A 25742-nucleotide genomic window follows, 5' to 3' on the forward strand; every position below is an offset into this window, starting at 1 on the left:
TGGGGGTAGTTCAGTGGCTGGCTGTCCTTTCCCACTCTGCTGTTGGAGCCCAGCCAGCCAGCCTTTATACTGCCGTTGTCTGCGCGCACTCGCGGCTCAAGGCCTCTGGATCCAGAGCGCTGTTTCTGCGACTCTTTCCAAGGCAAGTTTCACCTTCCACTTGTTGATAGAAGTGAAACAATCATCCTATCCTTCCAAGTTGAAAATGCCCATGTTTGAAGTCTAAGGGTGGCAGCTTCACTAAGATTCCAAGATGGCAAGAAGACTCGAATGAGGGGAGGCAGTAAGTTCTCATCCAAACTTAGCTCCTGGGATGGAATGACAGAATTGTTTAGAAAAAGAGTAGAGTTAGCATAATTGTGTTCAAAACTCCATATGTGCAAATCCAGATTTATAAATGGTTCAGAATGATTATTCTTATAGTAAAATGACTATTGTATATGTAACATATATAATATATAATACACACATGACGGTTCCTTTAAATAACAGTGGCATACTGAAAAGCCTTAGGGCACTTGACAAGCAAAATGTATGTGTGAAACAGCCAGGAGAAATGCAATGGAGAACAGTAGGAATTTGGGAGAATTAGGGAGCCTGTGCACCCCTTCCCACTCACCGAGACATTTATATTCCAAAAATTTAAAATCATTGTGTTAGCCAAAGAGATTTTGTTTGCCAGTTGGTGAGCCTGCTTTTTTAAATAATAAGATTTCCCCAGGTCTTTTTACAATATGCTTCAGTTTGCAAAAACAAGAACACATTTTCTTGACTGCATAAGACACATTTTTATTCTAATAGCCTCTGGCATAGAGAGTTCATCCCCCTGCCCAGGATGGGGAGCCAGAATCTTTGTTTCATTTGCCCTATCCAAGCCAGGGAATTTGCAGAAGTGAGTGGCAGTCTCCCAGGAAAATATTTTTTCCCATAGAACCGGACTCAGTGGAAATAAAGTTACTTGGAGAAAGATGAGACTGCTTTCCCGTCAACTCCCCAACTCTCTTGAAACAAAGTCCAAAACCACAGCTCCATGCTTCTAGAACAGTTTCCTATACCACACTGATCGGTGGCCATACCCCTCTGCCTTCTTTGTTAGAGCATCTTTTGAAATTAATTTATGAGGATTTAGGAGAAGGAAAAATTTCTTTCTTATCATCTGCATGGAGTAAGACCTCCGGGGCACCTGGATGGCTCAGTGGGTTAAATGTCTGCCTTTAGCTCGAGTCATGATCTGAGGGTCCTGGGATCAAGCCCCTCCTCGGGCTTCCTGCTCAGGGGAGGAGGCTGCTTCTTTTTCTGCCCTCCTCCCTTGCACTCTCTCTCTACTCTCAAATAAATATAAATCTTCAAAAAATAATAATAATAATAATACTTCTGGGTGGGAGGGACTGCTCCTCCTGCCCCGACCGACCCCAAGCCCAAGTGTGACAGACAAGGAGGGGCCCGCTGGGATGTACCACTTCTGGGAACTATGCAGGGCCTGGAGTCTCGGGGATTTGCTTTGCCTGGTGTGTGGGATTATTCTCACCGGGTGTGAGTGGCCACTTCCACACTTTTCCAGGCACTAGGAGCTGGAGACTTGGGAATCTCTCTTCTCTGAAACACCAAGAACTAGATTTTAGTGTGGAGGCCTCCGGATTTATTTCTGTGTCCCTGTCACCCTGTGTTGTGATTATTATGTCTCTTTTGTGCCCATACTTCCCAGATGGTGAGAAATTTCTCATTGTGAATGGCAAACACGGCTTCAAGGAAGGGCAGTTCTGTATTTTTCTTGAGGGCCAGATTAAAATCTCATGCTCTTACCCCCTCTGATCCTTTACACACACACACACACACACACACACACACACACACATCCTCAGGGCATTATTTCTCCTGCAAATGAGAGAAACACAAAGAAGACACTAGATGGGAGATGAGTAATATTTTGGAAGCTGGGAATAACCGCTCCAAAAAACACTTTAATTTTATTTCCACCAACTGTCGGGAAAGTAGACCACACAAAAGAATGCTCTGCCTCAGGGCTGAGAGGATTCATTGAGAAAAGCTTGGAAGGAAGAGCTAGAGAGACCTAGAGTCAGAGAGAGACCCTTGGGAGAAATAATTAAGGCTGGCAGGGAAAGGCTATGTTAATTGAGCTGAGAAGAAAGATGAGCATCTGGGGATTCCTTCAAGAGGTTATGGGATTTTTTGATCCAGTCTTGGGTACGTAATTGCATTCATCTTTGGTCACTACTTTAAAAATATTTTTAAGGGAGAAGAGTCTCTATGAAAAAAATCCATATGAGAGAAACAACTAGCTATAGGAATAAATGGCAAAAATTGGGGGAAATGGGGGGGCGGTTTGCAGCAGGCAGAAGGCGGTTTTGTCTGATCCTCGTTTCCTGGAGGGAGAAGAAAAGAAACAAAACGCTGGGCTGGCCCCTGGTACGGTCATGTACAACGTCATGTACACATTTAAGGGTACAGCCCATCTAGGCCTTGCAAGCCACGCATGGTCCCTCTGTGGTTTGTGCTGAACAACACCCTCCTTCCCCAGAAACCCCACATGCCCTCAAATAGTTATCCCAAGTGGTTGTCTCTGAGCCTACATTTTTCAACCTGCATTTCAGGCAGAGGTTTCTTTTTGAATATGAGGACCCTTTTTTAAACTCCTCCCCACAGAAGGTCACGTGGCCCCTGAGACTATAGTCAAACTTTCCACTGAGGAAATATATAAAGATCCCCTTAAACCATTGGGTGTTAAGGAGACTTTTTCTCATTTTATTTATTTATTTATTTATTTTTAAAAAGCTGTAGGCCAAACATGGGGCTTGAACTCACAACCCTGAAATCAAGAGTCATGTGCTCTGAGTCAGTCAGATGCCCCCACTTGTTCTCATTTTAAAATACATTTTAAAGGGGCGCCTGGGTGGCTCAGTTGGTTAAGCGTCTGCCTTCAGCTCAGGTCATGATCCTAGGATCCTGGGATCAAGCCCCACATCATCAGGCTCCTTGCTCAGTGGGGAGCCTGCTTCTCCCTTTCTCTCTGCCTGATTGTACTTTTTCTCTGTCAAATAAATAAAATATTTTTTTAAATGTTTTTTAGGGATGCCTGCCTTCAGCTTGAGTCATGATTCTAGAACCTGGGGATCGAACCCCGTGTCAGGCTCCCTGCTCAGTGGGGAGCCTGCTTCTCCCTCTGCTTGCCGCTCTGCCTTGCTTGTGCTCTCTCTCTGTCAAATAAAATCTTTTTAAAAAATGTGTTTTGTTATATAATAAAACATATAGAGAACAGTGCCCAGAGCACATATGCACAACGTAGTACATTGTTTAAAAGGGATCTGCCACGTATCCATTACTGAGGTTGAGAAATAGGGCATTGCCGGCACTCCAGAGATTAATTCTCTTATGTCCTATCCTCGTCATGGTCCCCTTTCCACCCTTGAGAAAACCACTCTCCTGACAGTCACAGTCAATCTTTCCCTGCCTTCTCCATGTACAGATCCCTGAACAATATGGAATCACAGTTTATATATTTTCCCTTGTAACTTGCTTCATTCACTTTCACCAGTGCCTAATATTTCATTAATTGGTCCATCCATTGTTGATGGATAGGTGTGTTGTTTCTAGTTTGAGGCTTCTATTTTTTTTTTTTTTTTAAGAGACTGTGTGCATGTAAGCAAAGCAGGAGAGGGGCAGAGGGAGAGAGAGAATCTTTTTTTTTTTTTTTAAGATTTTATTTATTTATGAGAGAGAAAGAGGGAGTAGAGGGGGGGGCCGAGGGACGGGAACAAGCGGACCCTGCACTGAGCCCCATTTGGGGCTCAATCCCAGGACCCTGAGATCATGACCTAGAGTCAGACAACTAACTGACCAGCCCCGTGGGCACCCCTCCAGTTTGAGGCTCTTAATAGCACTGCTATTCTTGACAGGCACCCCTGTGTGCACGTGGGCAGACGTCTCCAGCAAGATGGAATTGCTGCTTTATCAGGAACGCTTAAAAAATAAAATGTAACATCTTTGTTGAGATATAACTCCAGTACCATAGGATCTGCCTGTATAAAGTGTACCATTCAGTGGTTTTTAATATGTTCCTGGGGTTGTGCAACTGCCCCCACAATCATCAGTAACACTTCCAAATGAATTAGTGTCTTATTAATTGTAAGGGTCTACATACCCGTAGACCATCACGGAGGGGAAGTAGTTGGACGTCTGTATTCCTTCCAGAGATAGTGTTGATTTGTATATGTTCTTTGGTTCCGGGGCGCCCAGATAAGGAGCCACTGGGTTAAGGCATTGACAGATAGAAATTTGCCACTAACACAGATACACGTTACCTGAAGGATTTAGCCTGTTAATTCCTTACAGAGCACCATGCGCTGCTTTATGGCAGAGGTTCTTAAATTTGGGTGTGCATCAGAAGCACCTGGAAGGCATGTGGAAACAAATTGCAGTTGCAGAATTCAGCAGGTCTGGGTGGGGCTCAAGAATTCGGATATCTAATCAGCTTCCAAGCCGTACTGATACTGTGAGTCTGGAGACCTCACTTGGAGCAACCTGGTAGCTGGCTATTACCCTGGAAATTAGAGAACGGAGAGTGGAAGGAATTCATTCAGTCATTCCAAAGATAAGAATTAGACAAAAGACACAAATCGTTGGAGGCATTCACAGGCTCTTGTGGCTCGGAGTGGGGCAGCAGGGGCGGAGGGTGGGGAATACGCTTTGTAAATACTACAGAGCCCCAGTCAAGAGGACTTGACAATTGGTTTGGTGTGGAGGGCAAGGGAGAGGCAGGAGTCAAGACGGACAGCAAGGTTTTAGGCCTGGATCCAGGAAGAGACTTGGAGAACAAAGAACAAGCAAGATTGTAAGGAAGAGTGTGATCGATCAGTATCTCAACTGCTGTCCTTGGCTCTCTGGGAAGATTCACCCAGCTTCCATTTCATGGTCAGAAAGGTGACTGATCCCCGTCAGGTCCCATTCCTGCAGATCACGCAAGATTTCCTGGGTGACAGATGCTGAATGCTTTCGGTGGGAATTCAGTATTGGGGTTCAGAGAGACTCCGTAAATTTAATGAAAAACAATGATTCTGAGGACTGGAAATTATTGAAGTCCTTCTTTATTGCAATCTCTCTCCAACCCTTCTCAAAGCACCTTGAAATGTTCTGTCTTTGACCAAACGCATCTTGCTGGGAAATCCTTCTTCCCCTTTTCTCCTCCTTAAAGCCTATCGTTCTTCAAGGTCCTACTCCAGTCCCGCATCCTTGGAGGATCCTATGAAGGTTCTCTTGGACTCCTCAGGCACTTTGTGTGTCCTGCCTTTCAGAGTAGGTTTCTCATGTTTCCCACAGCTAGACCCAAGCCCTGCAAGGAGCAATGTCTTAGACATTTTCAGGTTATCATATAATAAATGGCTTTAGAGGCTGCCGGCTACTCTTCTCTTTGAAGCAAAGGTAGTTTCTAAAGCTGAGACCTGGAATCTCCAGAATCTCAATTAGCACTAACAGTAGACCCCCAAATAAGAAGATATGGGCTGGGCCATCAGGAAGCCCAAAGGCCTCCTTTGTCTCCACAAGAGTCTGGCCTCCCTAGACTGCCTTCTATTTCCTTTTTCTTAAGATTTTATTTATTTATTTTTTTTTTGAGAGAAAGAGAGCAAGCTAGAGAGAGCCCGAGCTGAATGAACCTGAGCTGGGTGGAGGGGCAGAGGGAGAGAAACAGGTAGGGACTCCTTGCTGAGCAGGGAGCCCAAGGACCTTGGGCTTGAATCCAGGAACAGGACAGGAGCTGAAGGCAGACGCTTAACCAACTGAGCCACTCAGCCCTGCCTTCCATTTTCTTGAGAGCTCACATTTGCCTGTTGGCCTGGTTTGTCTTTTCTACCCCAACATAAACATAAACACCAGCTCTCTCAAAGCTATTGTTCTATTTCAATTTCTCCAGCGTTAAGCAGCCAGACCTATTCCTTTTTTTTTTTTTTTTAAGATTTTATTTATTTATTTGACAGAGAGAGAGAGTGAGAGAGGGAATACAAGCAGGGGGAGTGGGAGAGGGAGAAGCAGGCATCCACTGAGCAGTGAGCCAGATGCGGGGCTCGATCCCAGAATCCAGGGATCATGACCCAAACTGAAGGCAGACACTTAATGACTGGGCCACCAAGGCGCCTGCCGCCAGACCTATTCTCAATCCATATATCATTTGGTTGGAGAAAAGTCTGGCTTTTTCCGTCCAACCGTGTGTGTGTGTGTGTGTGTGTGTGTGTGTGTGTGTGTGTGTTTATACTAGCAACTTTGCAATCAGCCTTTTTTTTGTGGAGGGGGATAAACATTGCTTTTTGTGCTACTTCCTATAAATCAGGGTGTTATTATCTGACAGTTTACTAGTCACAGCCTTAGTGCAATGGTGAAAAGAAGAGAAACAGTGGAGAAGGTGTTATGTTCCACGGACGGGGGAACTACCAACAGGGGAGGAGCAGAAAGATCTGGATTCCAAGCTGGGGTCGACCCTTCCATTGCTGTATGAGCAAGTGTCTTAACCTCTTTATGCTTTAGTTTCCCTATATTCAGAGGAAGGATAATAATGGCATAGACCACACAGAATTTTAATGAAGATTAAATGAAAAAATTGGCTGGAAGATATTTGGCTTAGTGCGTGTAGAAGGTGCTCAGTAAGTTGCCTCTAATATGAAGTACTGTCACCACTTATCCACCAAGAGCAATTTCTTATTGCCTAGTATACTGGGCACAATGGTGCATACAGAGGAAGTAGGGGAGGTAGGTTTGTACATTTGGAAAATGTTGCATCTACTGGAAGAAACATGCACAGTTCCGAGGCAGCCTGTGTGGGATGGGGTCCTCACAAGGGCCCAGGAAATCCCAAGTCAATGGAAGAGTTTTCATGGTGTGGGATTAATCAAAGACAGTTTTATGGAGGAGGTGAATCTTGAGCATGGACTTTAAGTATCGTTGGAGACTAGAAAGCATTGCTGGGAAGAGGAACAGAATGAGGGCTTGGGGGGAAAGCAGAGCTTGTTCTAGGAGCAGGGGGAGGTTGGAGAAGAGACCCCATAGTGGGAATTTCAGGAGAAGAATAAGATGTAAAATGAGGCCAGGCTGGGAAGTTTAGGACAATAGAAGAGCTGGGAACCACTGTAAGTCTTCAGATGGGAATATGATGTGAGATCAGTGTTTCACGAAAAAGGGGGGGGAACCATTGGGTTAAACCACAGAGGACGTCTCTGGTGTTCAGGTGTAATGAGGGTGGGCACTTATCTGAAAACAGGGAAGGCCATTACTGAACTTGGGTGCATTGTAGGAGGTGTTTGCCAAGTGTTTTTAGATCCATATAGAATCTTTCTTGAGGCACCTGGGTGGTTCAGTCAGTTAAGTGTCTGACTCTTAATCTCAGGGCCATGAGTTCAAGCCCGGCGTTGGACTACATGCTGGGTGTGGAGCCTACTTAAAAAAATAAATAAATAAAATAAAAGACTCTTTCCCTACAGTGGTGGAAATGAAGTGGCAGAGGGAAGAGAAGGCTCTGTCCCTCCTTCTCCTCCTCCACCTGCCCCCACAGAAATCATCCAATCACTGACAGGCACTGGGGCATCAGTGTAGCCAGAGTGTCGCAAAGGGAGCCACTCGCTTCCCCAAGACTGCTAAGAGTGTCTATCTGATTATGTCAGGAACATTAACAAAATCGCAAAGGTGCTGTTTTTTAAGGAGGTTCCACACCCCAGCTTGAACTCACAACCCTGAGATTAAGAGTCATGTGCTCTACCACTGAGCCAGCTAGGTGCCTGCAAATTTTTTTTTTTAATATTTTATTTATTTGTCAGAGAGAAAGAAAGAGAGCACAAGCAGGGGGAGCAGCAGGCAGAGGGAGAGGGAGAAGCAGGCTCCCCACTGAGCAAGGAGCCCAGTGCGGGGCTCCATCCCAGGTCTCTGGGATCATGACCTGAGCTGAAGGCAGCGGCTTAACGACTGAGCCACCCAGGTGTCCCTGCAAAATGTATTTTTTAATCAAACGTTCCATAGCTCCTCCTTGAGTCACACAGAATGAACTGGCCAGTGGTAACTAGGAAAAGGCTCCCATGGAGCCCGCTGGTTATTTCTGGGTAGGTTTCCAGATGTGAGGATGCCTCTCTGGGGCAACGGGACAGGTGTGCGATACGGCACCAAATCATGTGCAACTCATACCTTGCTTGAATTCTCACGCTCTGGGGGAGGTCCGTCCTGAACCCCCAGAGGTGACTTTTGTGAACAGCTAATGACCTTGTCAAAGCCCTTGCCGCATGTGCTGGGCACTCCTTTGGTTGTGGGGGTAAAGCCGGTCCTCTTGGTCTCAGTAAAGGACATGGCATGGTAGGGTCCAGGATGTGGGGTCACAGCCGCCCTGTCACCTCCCTGGCACCACAGCAGTTTGAGGAGAGGTGGGCTGGATAGATAGTTCAGAGTCTGGCTTTCCCTACAGGACCCTGAAGAATGCAAGCTCTCACCATTTACGATTCTCGGTTCTTGTCCTGGCTTTTCTTCTCCTTACAGCGTTCACTGGACCTGACACATGAGGCATTGATTTGCTCCCGTTGACTGCCATAACTCTGGCCCTCAGAGCAGTCACTGCCACAGACGAGGCCCCCAGTGCACATCTGATGAACGGCTTTAATGAATAAACAAATAATGGACTGAAGAAGTAGGGCAGAGCTGATGTCTGCCCAGCTCCTCCTGGGCCTCTGCAGGTCTCTTCCCCTCCCCTGACCCTCTACCCCTAAAGGACAGAGACCTTGGAGTTCCCCACGATTCACTGTGTTTGCAGTATTTGATATGGGATTCACCCCCGCTCCCCAACCCTTCTCTGAGGAAATCTGTAGTCAGGACAAAAGGCAGCACAAGGAATTCTCTCTCCCTGTCTTTTCCGTATTTACTAGATCTTTCTTCCTACGTGAAGAAGAGCCTCCCCTGGTTGAGTCCTGCTGTAAAACTCACCTGTGACCCGCAGTCAGGGCTCTCCACGTGTCCTATCCATCCCCACCCAGCTTCCCTCCACCCTGGCTGGGCAGAGGCCAGAAGTTTCCGCGCTGCCCTTGCTGATGAAACCAATCGCCAGTCTTGGCTTTTCTCCTCCCGGCTCTGCACAAGGGAAGCCAAGAATGTCATTCAGGGCAGAGAGCTGGCCCACTGGGCTTTGTGACAGGCCGAGGGTGGCTCCCATCTGCCTGTACCCTGAGGGGTTGTCGTGGGGAGGAGGAGGGAACATCGTACAATTCCAGGTGCCGAATATCTGGAAGGCAGAGAAAGAAGTCACCACACGGGTGGCAGTCTTTTTTCTTTTCTTTTCTTTTTGAAGTTTTTAAAATATATATTTTTTTAATGAGCTGAAAGTTTGATGGAAAGCACAGCGTGGAGGGAACAGCTGGGCAGTGAGCCCTGATCTGTTATGTTTGCCAGGCACCGAGGGGCGGGATTAGCGGCTCTTGGGAAGTTTGGCCCTAGCTGGCCTGTCACTGGGGAGTCAAAGCCACAGTGACCGTTAGCAGGCACGGAGTCCTGTCCTTGGCTCAGAAACGGTCCCCCACTGCCACCACCATGTGGCCTCGGTTGAACCCAGGAGCTGCAGAACCAGAAAGGTTTCACAGGAGCTTGACGAAAAGGTGTGGCAGAAGTGAGAGACGCTGATGTGAGGGGGCATCCCCGGGGATAAGAAGTGTCACCCTTTGGGAGACAGAACTCTGCGCGCTGGCTGGCAGTGGCAATGTGTGAGGCTGTCTGTGAGGGCAGGCGGGAGGCATGGTGGTGGGAGGGCAGGTGTGGGGGAGGGAGGAGGACCACAGGGAATGGGGGCAGCTCTGACTCCTCAGTCCCCATGAAGGACTGGTAGGTGGAGTTGAGGATGTTTGCACAAGCAAACCCTTTGAAGCTCTTCTCTCGTCCTCCCCGCTCTGGACCTGGTTCCCTCCCCTCCATAAAGCCATTAGCTTCTGGTGCCAGCCCTATCTCTGCTCCATCTCTCTTGGTTCCAGTCGGTGCATTCACAGACCTCCTGCCCTGAGGGACGGGGAGGATTTATGGGGGGGAGAGGGTTGAGGGGGAGGGGGCATCCTTTAGAGGAGGAGAGGTCTGTTAGGAAAGCAGGGTGTGGAGAGCTGTTAGTCGGCCGCGCTAGAGGCCGGATCATTTCCGAGCTGGCTCTGCATGACAAAGGGGAAGGAGCAAGTTTCTTCTTTGATCTGCCCCCTGCCGGCCCCGCACACCTGCCTGTTGGTGCTCCCGCCCCAGCTGAGACCTCAAGAAGGAAAACCAAAAGGGGGTGGGAACCAGGCTGTGGCCCAGCTTTCCTGGATCCTGTTCAGGTCACCTTCCTCTCTTGGTGGCCCCAGGACAAAAATATCTCCCAGGCTGATGACCCGAAGCACCTGCCGCCCCCTCCCGGAGAGCCTGGAGTCCTAGGGCCGGGGGAGCCTCGCGGTGAGACGGGGTGGGAGCGGCTGGGAGCGCGTGCCAGTTTGTGTGCGCGCGCGCGTGTGTGGGGTTGGAGGTGTTAAGGGGTCTGGGAAGAAGACTCATTGGAGACGTGGGGTCACGCCCTGGATGGAAGCTAAGGGGGAAACGAGGTGGGGGTGAGAGGGAGGGGGCGTGTTTTTATAGACTTGCTCTAGGATCCAGAAGCAAGGATTTTCCGCCTGTTTCGAAGGGCTGGAGAAAAGGTGCTCTTTCGGGGGATACAGACACGGGCGCGAGTTACAAACAGCATAGGCAAAGACGTGGGAGGTTCTTGAGCTACAAGGGGAAGGGGTCGTTGCTTCTGGAAGATGGGTCCTGGGCACAGACCATTGAGGCTGGGGTTGCAGACCAAGAGCTCACCGTTGCCGTCAGCGCTCCTGGCCGCCCCTAGAGGGCCACAGCGCAGAGGAGGGCAAGGAGGCCACCTAGGAAGAGACCACCTCACCCGAGGAAGCTTTGGGGACACATGGCATTTCTCAGACAAGTTGCCCTGAGGAAGTGCAGAGTCCTCACTCTTCTGTCTGCTCTGTTCCCGGTAAACAAGGGCTGGGATGTGGAAGCTTCCTTGGAGTGGGAAGGGTACAATTGGGGAGGGAAGACTCCTATTGGGCTGTGGGCAAATCCAACTCCCCAGCTGTTCTTAGTGCCTGGAGGAGAGTTTGGGCTGGAGTAAGACGCACAGGGAGGAGCGGATGGTACGGTGGTTTCTTTGGATGTTCTGGAAGAAGGGCAGGTGTGCACTAACTACAGCGACCAAAGCATCTTCCTCAAAGATACCTTGAGCACACTCTGTTCTGGAAATGACTTGTTTTCCTTTCTCTCTTCTCCTTTCTCAGCTCATTGTTCCCTTTGGAATTGGGTCCTGGGTAGGGTTCCCACAGTTTGGGGTAAGAGACACAAAGGCGGTCCCCTGGTGAGAAGAGCAGCAGTAGGAGATGGAGGATGGAAAGAGGCTGAATCTCTTTGTGGGGGGAACAGAACTTGATGTTGGCCCCCCCCCCTCCCCGGCTCATTCTCGGTGCTTTCCCCATCCCCCTCTCCGCAGGTCCTGCCTCGTTGGCTACATCTCCACATTGATTCTCCCTCCATTCTTTCTTCTCCAGGGAGCCCCATTTCAGAAGCCAACCACCCCCGGGGTCTTCCCAGGGCACTGGGGAGGGCCGAGGCCCAGGCCCACCATGCCCAGCCTGTTGCTGCTCGCCGCTGCTCTGCTGTCCAGCTGGGCCCAGCTTCCGGCTGAAGCCAGCTCCTGGTGGTGAGTGAGAGAGGCTGAGGCCCTTCTCTACAACCTACGCCTCTTTGGTAATTAAATGTGGAGAAGGGTCACTGTGGGTTGTGTTCGTTCCTTTATTCGTAGGACTCCTAAGGACCGCTTTTATCCCAGGAAAACTAGGACAGCCTTTTCTCTCACAAGCCCCCAGAGCTATAGGTTCAGCAAGGATAAAGGATTAGTGCATTTGGATTTTTCCTCTGATCCTGTCCGCTTTCCCCCTTTTTGGGACCTTCCTCTGTCCCCATGGATTGTTAGAAATAGCTCTTGCTTTGCGACTGGATCAGTAAGAACATGGATTTCTTTTTTTTCCCCGGTGGGTACAGGGAGAGTAGAATTCCTATTTGATAAGTCTGATGACCGGATGAGAGATTTGCAGGACCATTGTGCGTGGCCTTCTTTTGTGTTTTTAAGACTATTGTCATGGCCAAGTCAACCTGGAAATGGCCAGCCCTCCCCACCTATCTTGCCAAGTCTGGGCCCCCTTACATTGGTCTCAGAGGTACCTCTACCGTCTTCTCCTCTAACTGACCACCTGTCTGTTTCTGGTAGAGGATGAGCTGAAGCGAGAGCCCCTGAATGGATAGAGTGGCTTAGGGGATTTGTGGGTGGGATATGGAAGTGAAAACGTTTAGACTAGGTTGTAATGTATGTAAACTGGCTTCTGTTTGCCAGGCATAAGGGCAGTATTACTTGAAGGAATTTACTGCTTTCCATCACACCCTGCACTTGGGTTAGAGTGAGTGCGTCACCCGCACTCCCCGAATAAGTCATGTGCTCTCCTGTGGAGGCTTGGCTGTTTCTGTCCTCTGCCTGGAATGAATGTCCTCCGCCCGCTCTGTCGCCCTTCTCTGCCTGTCCTCCATCCTTTAAGACCCCCTTCACACTCTGGCCATTGCCTTATAAAAATCTTTTCTCTGGCTGGAAGAGCTCTTTCTCTGTCTGATCACCATGGAGCCAGAAGCTCAAGTCTAACTTTGGCCCTTGACCTCTCCCATATCATCCGTATTTGTGCCTCAGGTTCCTACAGAGCGCTGTGAAGGCAGGGCCTCTGTTTTAGCAGATTTCTTTTCCACACCCTTAGTACAGGGCCTTGCACACAGAAGGAAAACCCTTGCTAAATGTGTCGAGTGAATGATTTCAGGCTGCACGCAAGCCTAGGCTCACCCCTGGGCCTTCCGTCCCCTTTCTGGATCTCCGCTGTAGGTCATTAGCTATGAACCCGGTGCAGAGACCTGAGATGTTTATCATCGGTGCCCAGCCCGTGTGCAGCCAGCTTCCTGGGCTCTCCCCTGGCCAGAGGAAGTTGTGCCAACTGTACCAGGAGCACATGGCCTACATCGGGGAGGGAGCCAAGACGGGCATCAAGGAGTGCCAGTACCAATTTCGCCAGCGGCGGTGGAACTGTAGCACAGTGGACAACGCGTCCGTCTTTGGGAGAGTCATGCAGATAGGTAAGAGCCCACCACCAACACGTGGCTGGCTACAGGAGCCGGGCTCACCTCCCTGGCCTGGCACAGAGAGCCCCCACGAGTGTCTAGGTGAGTTCTCTGAGGCTTGGAAGTGGTGTGCAAGGGGAGTGGGAGATGCACATGGGAAGCAGAGTCTCAGATGGGATGTCGGTCCCCACCCCTGCTAGCGCTCTGCGAGCCCTCTGCTCCCAGCTTCACCCTAACTGGGGCAGTCCGCTGGCAGCTCACTCCAGTAAGGTAGCAGAGACAGCAGAGCTGAGTCAGAGTGGATTAGCAGATGTGCCCACCACCACTGACCTTTGTCTCAGCACAGGTGGGTGGGGGTCAGACAGGGGAAGGGCTTTGACAGCATTGGGTAGAGAACCGAAAATCACAGCTCTGAAAGTCGAGATGAATTTTGCCTCTGCCACTTGGAACCTGAGCGAGAGAGAAACTTTGGGCCAAACTGATGATAGCTGTCATTAACCTGACCCAGATCCAGTCCTGACTTTTTCATTCCAAAGGGATGTGTGTGAATGTGGGGGAAGGGAACACATCCAGAAGAAGGATGAGAGGCCACCTCTTCCTGGAGTCCTGTCCCTTCCCCTCTCCCCCACTCTCGACTCTCTGGCTGCCCTATTGCTTAGATGGAGGTGTGATTTGGGGTCTAATTGTTTTAAGGTCCTTTTGAAATGCAACCCTCCCCTCCCTGGCAAGAAATTGAGAAATCCGGCCCTATTCTATTGGGTCTGATCCCCAGGGCCATAGAAAGAAGGTGTTAGGGCACTGTATTCTCCTGTCTCCCTTCTCCAAAAGAATTTCCCCTCCAAGGAAGGAGGACATTTGGGAGTTATCTGGGGCTGGGCTTTTCCTCTCAAAGAAGAATGATTTTAGCAGCAAGCAAGGTATGAGGAAGGCCCCTCCCTCCTGACCTCTTTCCCCTACCCATATTGACAAGTGAGGACGGGGGCAGGGGTGGGGGGGGTGGAGGAGAGTATGCTTTGAACCTTGCTGCCCTAGTCCTTCCTCTAGACTCAAGGTCTAGACAAGGGGGCTCACGTGTTCCTGCCACAGTCTTACTCGGCAGCTTTCCTAAAGGAATGGACTTGGGGTTGATTGGGAACTGTTATAATTTATTGATTCTTTTCAAATACACTTAGTATCCAGTAAAGTCTTAGCAGCACTCCCGGCACTGGGTTCTGGGTGTGGACAGCAGGAGGATCACAGGTTTAGAGAGAGGCATCCAGAAATCACTTTTCAGGGACCTAATGTGTGCCTGACATCAGCTAGATCCTTTTTGTGTGTAATTTTATTTGAGTGAGGGCCAAAAAGTGAGCTTCACTTGAGGAAAGGAAGGAGTTAGCAGGAATGGAAGTGCCACTGGGTGCAGACTGGCTTGGGGAAATGACTTGTGCAAGCCTAACCTCCCATTCTCCCTGGATCCTATTCTGTTATGAACGGAACTGACTGCTTGCCTTATTTTCACAGTTTCTCTTTGTAGCTTCCCTGCAGACTTATGCTACCTGGGAAGCTATCCTCCATTTATGCCCTTGGGCACAGGGTGCCTCTTGGGGAATCCTCCCTCAGGGCTCTCCTATATGACTTCCAAGAAAGTCCTCCCTTCTTTGAAGCTGCTGCAAGGGTCCACCACCAGAGGGCAGCAGAGCAGCTTGGAGGGAGCCAGGGGCACGTTGCTCAGCCTTGGTCGGGGTGCATCGGGGCACCTTCCTGGCAGCTGGGTTGAACTACTGAGGAACAGAGAGAAGGCGTGCTCGTGTCCTGCTGCCTCCTGGTAGGGAAACGATGTCAAGTCTCTAGCAGCAACATGGCTGCGGGTTAATTAGCCTTTATCCTTGAGGTGGTTCAGGTTTCCATTCTGAGTTGTTTCTCCTACAGAGAAGCCCCCCCACCTTGCTGCCCATTCCGAAGCCCTGCATTATGTCTTGCTGGCTGAGAGTAGCACTACTAGTCTGTACTTCCCAAAGGACCCAGTTGCTCCCCAGGAATGTAGAGCTGCCCACCCTCGGTGCCCCAACCAAAAGAGGCAGAGCCCTTGCCAGGACCCTAATCCACCTGAGGACAGAGTGGGATCTGAACCCATCATGGTAGGGCAGGACCGTCAGAGCCCATAGTGTCTGCACTATTTTGCTCAGATGCAGGCATATTATTTTGAAAGGCAGTTCTGAGAGGCATGATTCAGCTTGGAAAAGCGTGTTTGCTAGAGCACTGAAGAAGAAATCAGACATATGTAGCCTGGAAAAGACAACACATAAAAGGCCTATCAGTTGTTTTCAAATGCTGAAAGGCTGTCAAATGGGAAGGGATTAGACAGCAGAGCTCCAGTGGGTGGAAGTTACAGGGAGGCGTTTTCCAACTGACTATAAGAAAGAACGTTCTGGTGATTAAAGTCATTAAAAAGATGATGGGCTGGGTTGCCTTGAAAACCCAGCCAGCTTCCCTGAAGGAACGCAGTGTAAAGGAAGAATCCCCGTGGGAGGGATGTAGGCTACAGATCCAGGCTCCTCCCTGTCCCAGGATGCCCGGTCAGGGGGTTGAGATGCCATCTTGGGAAGATTTTTCAGGCATGGCTCCCTCACAGAGGGCAATAGGCCCTCCTCCCTTCAAGCCTGTCTGTCACCCTAGCATCCTGGTTGCTCATTCTCCTACTCTAACTACCCTAGATTAGATAGAGCCCTGGTCTCTGGCCACGGATCAGCCCTGACTCAGATGTGGGTCCCGATGGCTGAATCATGACTATAACTTACTGCCTCATCTGGGTTTTTCTTGTCCTGCTCCTAGTCCACATCTGACCAGAAGTTGACCCCTGGTTCCTTGAGAAAAACTGACCTGCCCAGTCTGGTCTGGTGGCAAGCTTGACTGTGTCCCGCCTAGATGATCAAGAAGGAGGGCAAAGTGAGAGATCCTCCTAGACCAGATGAGGACTGTAGACTGATTCCATCTTCACCAAGACAGGGTTGTCTACTTCTTTTATTTTTTTTTAAAAGATTTTATTTATTTGTTTGAAAGAGAGAGAGAGAGAGAGAGAGTGTGTGTGTGTGTAAGAGAGAGAGCACAACAGAAAGAGAGAGAACACAGCAGGGGGAAGACGTAGAGGGAGAAACAGACTCCCTGCTGAGCGGGGTGCCAGATATGGGACTTGATCCCAGGACCTTGAGGGATGATGACCTGAGCCAAAGGCAGACCCTTAACTGACTGAGACCCACCCAGGCGCCCCTATTTTATTTTATTTTTAAGATTTTGCTTTTTTAAGTAATCTCTATACCTGTCGTGGGGCTTGAGTTTACAGCCCCAAGATTAGGAGTCACACACTACCGACTGAGCCAGCCAAGCACTCTATTCGTTGCCTTTTTGATTCTAGCCATCCTCGTGCGTGTATAGTGGTTTTGCCAGGTGATTTTTTTTTTAAAGATTTTATTTATTTATTTGTTGGAGAGAGTACAAGCAGGGGGAGCAGCAGGCAGAGGAAGAAGCAGGCTCCCCGCTGAGCCAGGAGCCCAGTGTGGGACTCGATCCCAGGACGCTGGGATCATGACCTGAGCGGAAGAAAGACACTCAACTGACTGAGGCCCCCCAGGCGTCCTTTCATGGTGATTTTTATTTGCATTTCCCTGGAAGCTGAATATTATTTTTTATAAACATTTCTATTAAAGTGGAACATGTATCCTAGGAGTTTTAAGTGGTTCGCTAGAGCAGTAGAGAGGAACACAGTCCAGAGTTTCTCCTGGAAGCGATCTGGACATTTAGTGGGATCGTGCCTAGTATCCTGTAGCTGTGGTTTCCCGGTGCTCTCGAGTCAGGAGGGGAAGGCAGAGCGAAACAGTGTGGATGATTCTGGACATTGTAATTCCGGCTCACTTCTCCTCCTTGTCTCCACCACTGTCTAGCTAGATAATGGCAACAATAAAAAAGACAGATGTGTGGCCCATCAAGTGGTGAGAAATGGTGACCTGCATTTTTGCTAGGATACAGACTCCTGCTATTGGTCCCATGATTTCTACTCTGGCTCATTCTGTTCGTCCCAGATGTCCCATAAACTCCTTAATGCCCACTCTCCCCTCCATTTAGGTCTGCCTCCTCGGAATCTACTGGCCACGTAACCTTCCCTGGAATGGATGTTAGTGTGGGCGGGGGCTGGAGGGATTCATTCTAGTGTGTGAGCTCGCAGGGTAGAGGAGACAAATTTCTGCTCATTATCAAGAGGAGTTCCTAACCACTAGAGCCATGGGATGTGAAAGATGCTTCTCCTGATATTGTTTCCCTCCTGGGAGTGTGAGAGGCCAGGCAGTGGTGCTGGGGCCAGGAAAGGTGGAAGGAAGGAAAGGGCCTGCTTAGGGAGCTGGCATCCCTCACCCCCTCTCCCGCCTTCTCTTGCAGGGAGCCGGGAGACCGCCTTCACCTACGCAGTGAGCGCCGCGGGGGTGGTGAACGCCATCAGCCGGGCTTGCAGGGAGGGCGAGCTCTCCACGTGCGGCTGCAGCCGGACAGCGAGGCCCAAGGACCTTCCCCGGGACTGGCTGTGGGGCGGCTGCGGGGACAATGTGGAGTACGGCTACCGCTTTGCCAAGGAGTTCGTGGATGCTCGTGAGCGGGAGAAGAACTTCGCCAAGGGGTCGGAGGAGCAGGGCCGGGTTCTCATGAACCTGCAGAACAACGAGGCGGGGCGGAGGGTAAGAGGAGCTCTCCCACCTCCACACGCACACGCGCGCACACTCACACGCATGCATGCGCGCGCGCGCGCACACACACACACGCTAGCTAACCCGTTGCTCCTGGGCTGAGCTGGGACCCTGGCCTGGCCATGAGGAAGGGGGTCGTCCTGACACAGGGAATCTTACCTCCAGGATAATGGGATGCCTACTTTTTTTTTTTTTTTAAGATTTCATTTATTTATTTGAGAGAGAAAGAGAGCATGAGAGAGAGCCCACATTGCCGACCCGATCCATTTCACAAGGCTCCATTCCCCAGCTGGGCACGTGCCACTGTCATTTTTATAAACTTCATTAATTTCTCCCCAGGATGGCTGTCCCTAGAGCCCTTAGGAGCAGACTTGTCATCAGAATTCAGGCGCTCAAAGTAGAGTTCTTGTCAAGCAGATAGGACAGTTGGAAATTGAGGCCATGAGACCCAGCCTAGGGTTTATGATTTGTGAGAGACACAGGGGAAAGCAGAGTTGACATTTAAGAGCTGGTGTCGTGCCCATCCAGAGGCCTGATCCTAAAGCACGCGTCCACGCTAATGGCAGACACACTTCGACACCAGAGGGCCGTGCAGGAGGCAGGTGGGTGCCTCAGGGTCTCCTCTACAGAGAGGCATGACGTCTGAGTGCTGGGTGGTACGAGTCACTCCCACTCCCGGCTCAGGGCCGGGGGTGAGGGGCACAGACCTCTCAGGAAACCACACAGACTTCTTTCTGGGCGTGTTGTCTGCCTTCAGGTCTGTGTCAAGCCAGCTGGCTCTGGGGCCCAGGCAAGATACTGTCGCAAGACCAAAGAACTAATGAGAAACAATGAGACTAGCGGTTTCCTGGGAAGAAATCAATTCAGAAAGTTCATGTTGGTTCATTTGGTGTTTCAGTGACAGGATATGGATATATTTCTAAAAAAGTATTTACCAATTTTTAAAAAATCGACTTCTGTTTCTTAGGAACATGTACCAAATAAATGGAATTGAAACAGCTTCTCATGGACTGGGGACCTGTCATGTTGGGTTGGTAGAATGTGGCACGCTTGTGGAAACTTGTCTCATCAGTAGTGGGATGTCCCATTGAAATTAGAGTTCATTTGCCCAGAGCCTTCCTTTCAGAGCCCATCTCCAAAGGCTAGAGGTGTGTGTGAGGGGTAGTGTGAATCCATGGGGTCGTGAGTTCTGGTTGTTGCTCTGGTTCGAAGCAGGGCACAGAGAACAGCACTGTCTTAGATGACCTTCCACTCTGAGGACATCTGTGGGGCCACTTCTTTCCCCCATGACTTACTCTCTGTTTGGCAGCCTGCATGCCAGGCTTTGGGGATCTAACCGTGTGAGAGCCTGGTTAAAAAAAAAAAAAAAGGTTAAGATCTTCACTTTATCTCCCGACTGCCCAAACTCTATCCATTTTTTAAGATCCCGGTTCAAATACCACCTATTCCCTAAAATCCTTCCCATCCCCCATCATGAGTAGTCTCTGCTTCTGAACTGAGGGAGGTTAACTGCTACCTTTTGAGGTACGGCCTCCTTCGCCTCCTCCCACTGGCTATAGCTCCCTCAGCTACAGGGATTCCGTCCATGGCTCTTGGCAGCACTCTCACTGTGCTTTACGCGGGTGGGTGGGTGGGCGCGTGCAAATCAGAGCAAAGGTCCCACGGTGCCGCCTAGGAAGAGGTCAAATTCATGGAAGGCTGTTTCCTGTCTCTGCTCTGAGCTCTCCTTGGGGCGTTGTGGCAGATGCTGAGGTGACTAGGCCTTCATCCTAATCTGGGCTCCATTTCAGTCACAGTCTTGACCTCACTTCTGCTGGCTCCTCGTTTTATTGCCCTTAATTGTTTGTTTGTTTGTTCTGGCCCTTATCTTGGCCAACCTTCCTTCCATCTGCCTTGTTTCTCACTTACACACCTTCCCCGTCTTCCTCTGTCTGTCTCCCTGCCTTTGGGCCCCCTTCCCCCAGTCTCCACACCTCTTCCACAGCCTTTATCTCTCCCTTTGCTTCTGTCTGCACCAGGTTGGGAATTCCTGTCCCTCTTTATTTTTTATCCGCTCTCCAAGAAGCAGGCCTCCGCCATCAATCACCATCTGAGGCCCAGGTGCTCACCTCCCACCTCCTCACACCTACACAAAAAAATTCCGTAGGGAAGACGAAAATGGGGGCAGGAATTGAAAATTCCCTGGATTTGTATTTTACAACCAGTTAAAGGTTTTATTTTTAAGTCATCTCTACACCCAACACGAGGCTCAAACTCCCGGCCCCGAAATCAAGGGTCGCACGCTCCACCGACTGAGCCAGTCAGGCGCCCCAGGCAATTTTTTTTTTTTTTCCCCCTAATGGAATATCTAGGATCTGACATCTTGGCCACAGAGTAAATCTGGAGCATACTTTGCAGGAAATTTCTCTTGGCCTTTGAGAGGCTCTAGTAACCCCATTTTAGACATTGATGGCCAGAGGGTTGGTTGATACTGCCTTGTCACTCAAGGGCTTAAGCATTTTCCAGATAAAAGCTGTCTAATCCTCATGACATTCCTATCAGTTACAAAGCTCAGTCACACCATTAGACAGCGCAGAAGAGGGACTTAGGGCTTTGTCAGGAGGCAAGATGCAGAACTAAGAAAATGTTTTTAAATTTTGCTTTTATTGCTTTTCCAGTTGGCAGGAAAGGCTAAAAATTGGGATTTATTTTTCTGCCTTCTCCTGTCAGAGGAGCTTCTCTACGTGATCAAGAGTAAATATTTAAGAATATGACTGTTACAGTGTCCTTCTTCATAGAGGCGGGGTGGAATGAATGTCTCCTTACTGAAGATCTGTGACACTCTTTCCTCTCCGATTTGTTTTACAGAAGCTCCTGTTTTTCCTCTGCGGTGTCCTCTTTAGCTCTCCTTCCTCAAATCTCCCTAATTGTTGGCTCCCAATAGAGATGCTTATCCTGTCCCCTTGGTCACTTAGTGGCAGGGTACACAGTTTTAGGCCCTTAATGTTTCCTGCTTCCAGCAGCACCAGATGCCTGACCTCCCTCTCTAAACCAAGGACCATTTCCAGAGGAATGTCAGGCCCCAGCTCAGACTGGGGGGGGGATTTGTGCCAGAACAGGGTAATTGCAGACCTCGTCTTTGAAGTGTCTGTTGGAATGGAGTGTTGGTTCCTTTATGCCGTGGGCCTGGAGCTGCCAGCCCAGTACTGGTGCCTTTAACCTTGGGGAGGAGCCTCCATCCTTCTTTCCCCTAAGCCGTTTTTAAGCCTCAAGACTGGAGTGCAAAAGGGCTAGTCATTCTGACTCCCTTCTGGGTGGCCCTGAACAGAATATTGAGCCTCTCTAGAGCTTCAGTTTCTCCAGCACACAACAGTAGGGATAATTCCACACCAGAAAAAAAAAAAAAAATCAGGAAGAGTTTTGACAATAGTGGTATGAGCTAATGATGGTGAAGCTATTTCTTGCACCTGCAGTGGTGTCTGCACAGTGCTGAATAAAGACACAATCTGGAGACTCTTGAAAAGAAAACCGAGAGAAACCCTTGAAAAAGGAGTCCCGACTCAGTTGGTGACAATAGCTGTGGCATAAGAAAATGTTCTGCAGCGGGCTTGCATTTTTATCCCGCCATCTGTACGCCCGGGCCTGCTGCCAGGGCCGTCGGACACAATGCATCAGGGTGCTTTTCATTGAAAAGCACTTTGTAAGCAGCATTCTGGTCGACTCTTGCTTTTTAAAAAAATTTTGATTTGGGATAACCCAAGTTCAAATCCACTCCACGTTGTTGTGGTTCAGTGGCTTCAAGATGGGTTTGTTTTCAGATGAATCACCCCTGTTGGTGGGCCCAGCGACCCACTCTTGCCCGGCCCAGGGCTCCACTCTTCTTCTTCCCCGCTCAGCCTCTCCAGGGGGTGCTGGGCACAAGGAAATGGTCTTGTTCAACAGCCCCGTGTGGTCTGTGCTGAGGTCCCTGTGACTCCGGGGAGTTCATGGCCAAATGTTAACACAGAAAAGGGGGCCGTTGAGTTCTTAGGGGATTTGGCGCAGTCACGGACAGCTTTTGGCCAGCCACCACCATGCAGTTTCTGTCACAGGCTGGTAGTACAGCTGGATTTTTTATTGTAGCCCCTGACTGTACTCCATCTCATGCAACATCTGGACACGGTTTGTTGGTTTGTATTTGTTTGTTTGAGGCTTGGTTCAAGATAGAAATATCCTTTTTTCCCCCGATTGTGAAAATGACACATGTATCGTAATAAGACATGAACAAAGTAGGAAGGGCAAGGGCACCAAATGCCATCGTCCTTGGAGCCGATCTGACATGGACATTGCCTCCCCCGCGTTTTTCGGTGCTCCTTTTATCTGCTTTTAATCTGGGTAATCAAGCTTCCTGGAAAGATCTTTCTGTACATTTGAGAAACAACTCTTCTGCCCCTCCCAGCCCCTTCCGTGTTTGGCCTCTGGGTGCCCCCAGCCACCCTCCTACCATCCCCACCCCCTCACCCCCCTACCCCCGCTCCTCCTCCTGATCGCCTTCTTTCTGCCCCCCCCTCAGGCTGTGTACAAGATGGCAGACGTGGCCTGCAAATGCCACGGCGTCTCGGGCTCCTGCAGCCTCAAGACGTGTTGGCTGCAGCTGGCCGAGTTCCGAAAGGTGGGGGACCAGCTGAAGGAGAAGTACGACAGCGCGGCCGCCATGCGCATCACCCGCAAAGGCAAGCTAGAGCTGGTCAACAGCCGCTTCAACCAGCCCACCCCGGAGGACCTGGTCTACGTGGACCCCAGCCCGGACTACTGCCTGCGCAACGAGACCACGGGCTCGCTGGGCACGCAGGGCCGCCTGTGCAACAAGACGTCAGAGGGCATGGACGGCTGCGAGCTCATGTGCTGCGGCCGCGGCTACGACCAGTTCAAGAGCGTGCAGACGGAGCGCTGCCACTGCAAGTTCCACTGGTGCTGCTACGTCAAGTGCAAGAAGTGCACGGAGGTCGTCGACCAGTACGTCTGTAAATAGCCGGCGGGGGTGCTCTTCCGGCCGCTTCGCCAATCTGCCTCACAAAGTTTATATTATATAAATCTATATAAATCTATTTTATATTTGTATAAATAAAGGGATGGATGATAAATAATTAAGAGAAGAAAATGGAAAGGAGAAGCTTATTTAAGAGACGCTGGAGGTGTTTGAGGATTGCGCTGTGCTTGGTTCTCTACTCCCAGTGGGTGTGGGGGCGGGGGCTCTCCCCTGCTCCCTCTTGCGGGGACTCTCAGGATGTAGGGACATGGGACTAGTCACTGTCTATCCACCATGGCCTTGAGGAAACAAGTGGCGGTTGGATGGAGAAGATGATTTTGTCTGGAAGTCTGGAGCCTTTGCCGGCTGGATGACCACCCTGTGACCCCTGTCACTGGGCCAGGAGACCCTGTGCAAGGCAGCAGGAACTCTGCTTACACCCTCCCATCTTCAGGGTCTTGTCGGGAATACTGACTGGTTCCGGAAGAGGGCAGGTGTTTTCTTACCCTTTCACTCGGGCATGTCCTGGCAGAATCCACAGTTAACGGGAATGAGCTGAGGTCTGATGTCGTCCCTGACAGGTGACCACAGAGGGACCTGCACCTCCGCAGATTCCCAGGCCTGTCTGTCTAGCGAGAATCACCCACCCTCCACAGTTCACCAGGTCCTGCCACTGGTTCCCACACCGAGGGGAAAGGGGTTCGATTGGCCTGACATGTTGGGAGAGAGATGAACTGAATGTTTGTGCCTGAGCCGCAGAGAGCCAGGAGTGTAACTGGACCGAGCGATGTTGCACTGTGCTCCCACAGGGAGAGGAAACGCGATGCTGCTGCTGTCACTTCCTCCACCCCGGGGGAGGACCCCTGAGCTACAGGATGTGTGGCCAGGTCAGGCTCGGCTGGCCGGCATGCTCTTTTCATCTCTGCCCCAGATGTACAGTTTCTCTCTGACATTAAAGACCCTTCACTGGAGTTTCTCTCCCTTTCCTTCTTTGGACACACAATCATCTTTCATGAGTCTCCTTTTCTTTTTGATCTGATCCTTGGAGCCCTGGTACATGGCGTGTGCATGTGGAAGAGGGTAAGGAAATGGAAACTTTGCAGGGCTCTAGTCTGGTGGTTGGAGACAGAGACAGAGTAATAGGAGAATTGAATAAGGGAAAGCAGTTAAGCACTCTCCCCAAGGACCAGCCCAAACTTAAATCCTCGTAAATGCCAGCTATTACTATTACTCTTAGGAACAAAGGAATTCAGAGATTTCAGTTTAAACGTCATGTTGACCTTCCCTTCTTCTCTCATCCTACTCCCATTCCACCCCACCCCCGGTCACCCCTGGTTTGTTCGCTGGGTCCTTGGTAGAACACAGGTAATGGGACACTCTCTGCACCCTTGTCTCTGTTGCCATGTCCAGTCTCAGACTCCAGAATCTGGAGCCAGGAGAAAGAAGAAGACAGAGGATGATCCACGAAGGGAGATGTTACATTCTAGAAAGGGAGGAAGTAGTTCCTGGGACGCATGGGTCCAGGTGCACAAGAGTGACCAGCCTACAGGGGACCCAGGGAGTCACCCCATAAAGACACCGGTTTCATTCCAGAAAAGTTTTAATTCTGGAGAAATAATGGAATTCAGGAGTCCACTTGGGTTATAATGAGCAAATTATATTGCAAAAAAATCTCAAAGAGATTCTGTCTGAATCAGAAGCGGGTTCATGTGTACCACTTGTGTCTTTAGGGCCTAGAGAAGAGCCTCCTGACTTGTCACCAAAGAACCTCAGGCCTCGGGTTGTTTCACCCTATTCCTCACGCTAATACTCAGAATCCTTTGGCTGACATTTTCGAGATAAACAGTTCATGAAAGAAAGTGATGAACTCAACTGGCCTATAAAAGATCCAAACCACGTCCTTGATTTCATTAGCTGGCATTCAGCCAAATGAACTTGGTCATGCAGATCCACCAATAATCATAAGGGTTTGGGACACTGGCTGGCACTCCTGCCCTTCCTCACATTACTGTCGTCACTCCTGGAGGGTTACCTTATGTCAGGTGCTCCTGCAGAGTCACGGTGAGGGGATGGAGTAAACATTAAATATTTTCGTTCTGACCTAGGGAGCAAGTCATGTGTTCAAACACCAGTGTGACTGTTGCAACCGCTGACCACCACGGTTAGGAAAGATTGACTCGTCCAAATAGATTGGCATGAAGTTACGGTTACATGCGTGTTAAGCCCTGGTGAGCTGGCAGTTGTCTGTGATGTGACCAGTAGTCTGTAGGAATGTGGCTGGAAAATCTGAAGACCCACCCAGGACAGTGAGCATCTGCTTAGAAACCACACTGCAAAAATGCAGAGTCCTAGTCTCCAACATCAGCAATTTGCATCCAGTTGGTCTGGGGTCGAGCTAGGGCAACTGTCAGAATCTTTAAAAAGGCCCTGAGGGGCTCCTTTGCTGGTCAGGTTGAGCTGCAGGGAGAGAGGCATCTGGCTGCCCTGTGCAGGATTTTTCTAGAACATGAAATATATTGTGATCGACACGTCATCTTACTGAAGGATCACTGCATTGGATATAATGCCTTGACCAAGAAATCCTAGCCATCCTGGGGTTCCTTTCTATTGAGGGTAAAGGGCATTCTGGCCCAGAGCAGAACTGGTTTGTCCTGGGATGTTCCACCTCCCTCCTCTGCCCAGAACTGGTAGGGGGAAGCCTACAGATGTGTTACAAATAAGAGTAAGGTAATACTCACTTAGCTATCTTGTCTTCAAGATAAAATTAGGAGGAAGTTATATCTGACTGCCTCCATTTCAATAGGAGGGTAAGAAAGCAGTCCCAGGCTTCAGGTGAGGGCAGCCCTCTGTTATAAAGG

General features: G+C 49.9%; 1 protein-coding gene across 4 annotated transcripts in view; it reads left to right on the forward strand.

The window, feature by feature from the left end:
* Positions 1-23855, forward strand: part of WNT5B (Wnt family member 5B) — a 107262-nt gene extending 83407 nt beyond the window's left edge. The window contains exons 1-5 of one of the 4 annotated variants that reach the window (XM_032349220.1): positions 9374-9629; positions 11583-11734; positions 12956-13203; positions 17596-17888; positions 22429-23855. In XM_032349220.1, the coding sequence (XP_032205111.1) occupies positions 11658-11734; positions 12956-13203; positions 17596-17888; positions 22429-22887 (1077 nt within the window). In that variant the 5' untranslated portion in view covers positions 9374-9629; positions 11583-11657 and the 3' untranslated portion in view covers positions 22888-23855. The other 3 variants (XM_032349221.1, XM_032349218.1, XM_032349219.1) reach the window with 3 other exon arrangements.
* Positions 23856-25742: the final 1887 nt, after the last annotated feature.

The sequence above is a fragment of the Mustela erminea genome, chromosome 6, assembly GCF_009829155.1.
Source record: "Mustela erminea isolate mMusErm1 chromosome 6, mMusErm1.Pri, whole genome shotgun sequence".
Classification (NCBI taxonomy): Eukaryota; Metazoa; Chordata; class Mammalia; order Carnivora; family Mustelidae; genus Mustela; species Mustela erminea.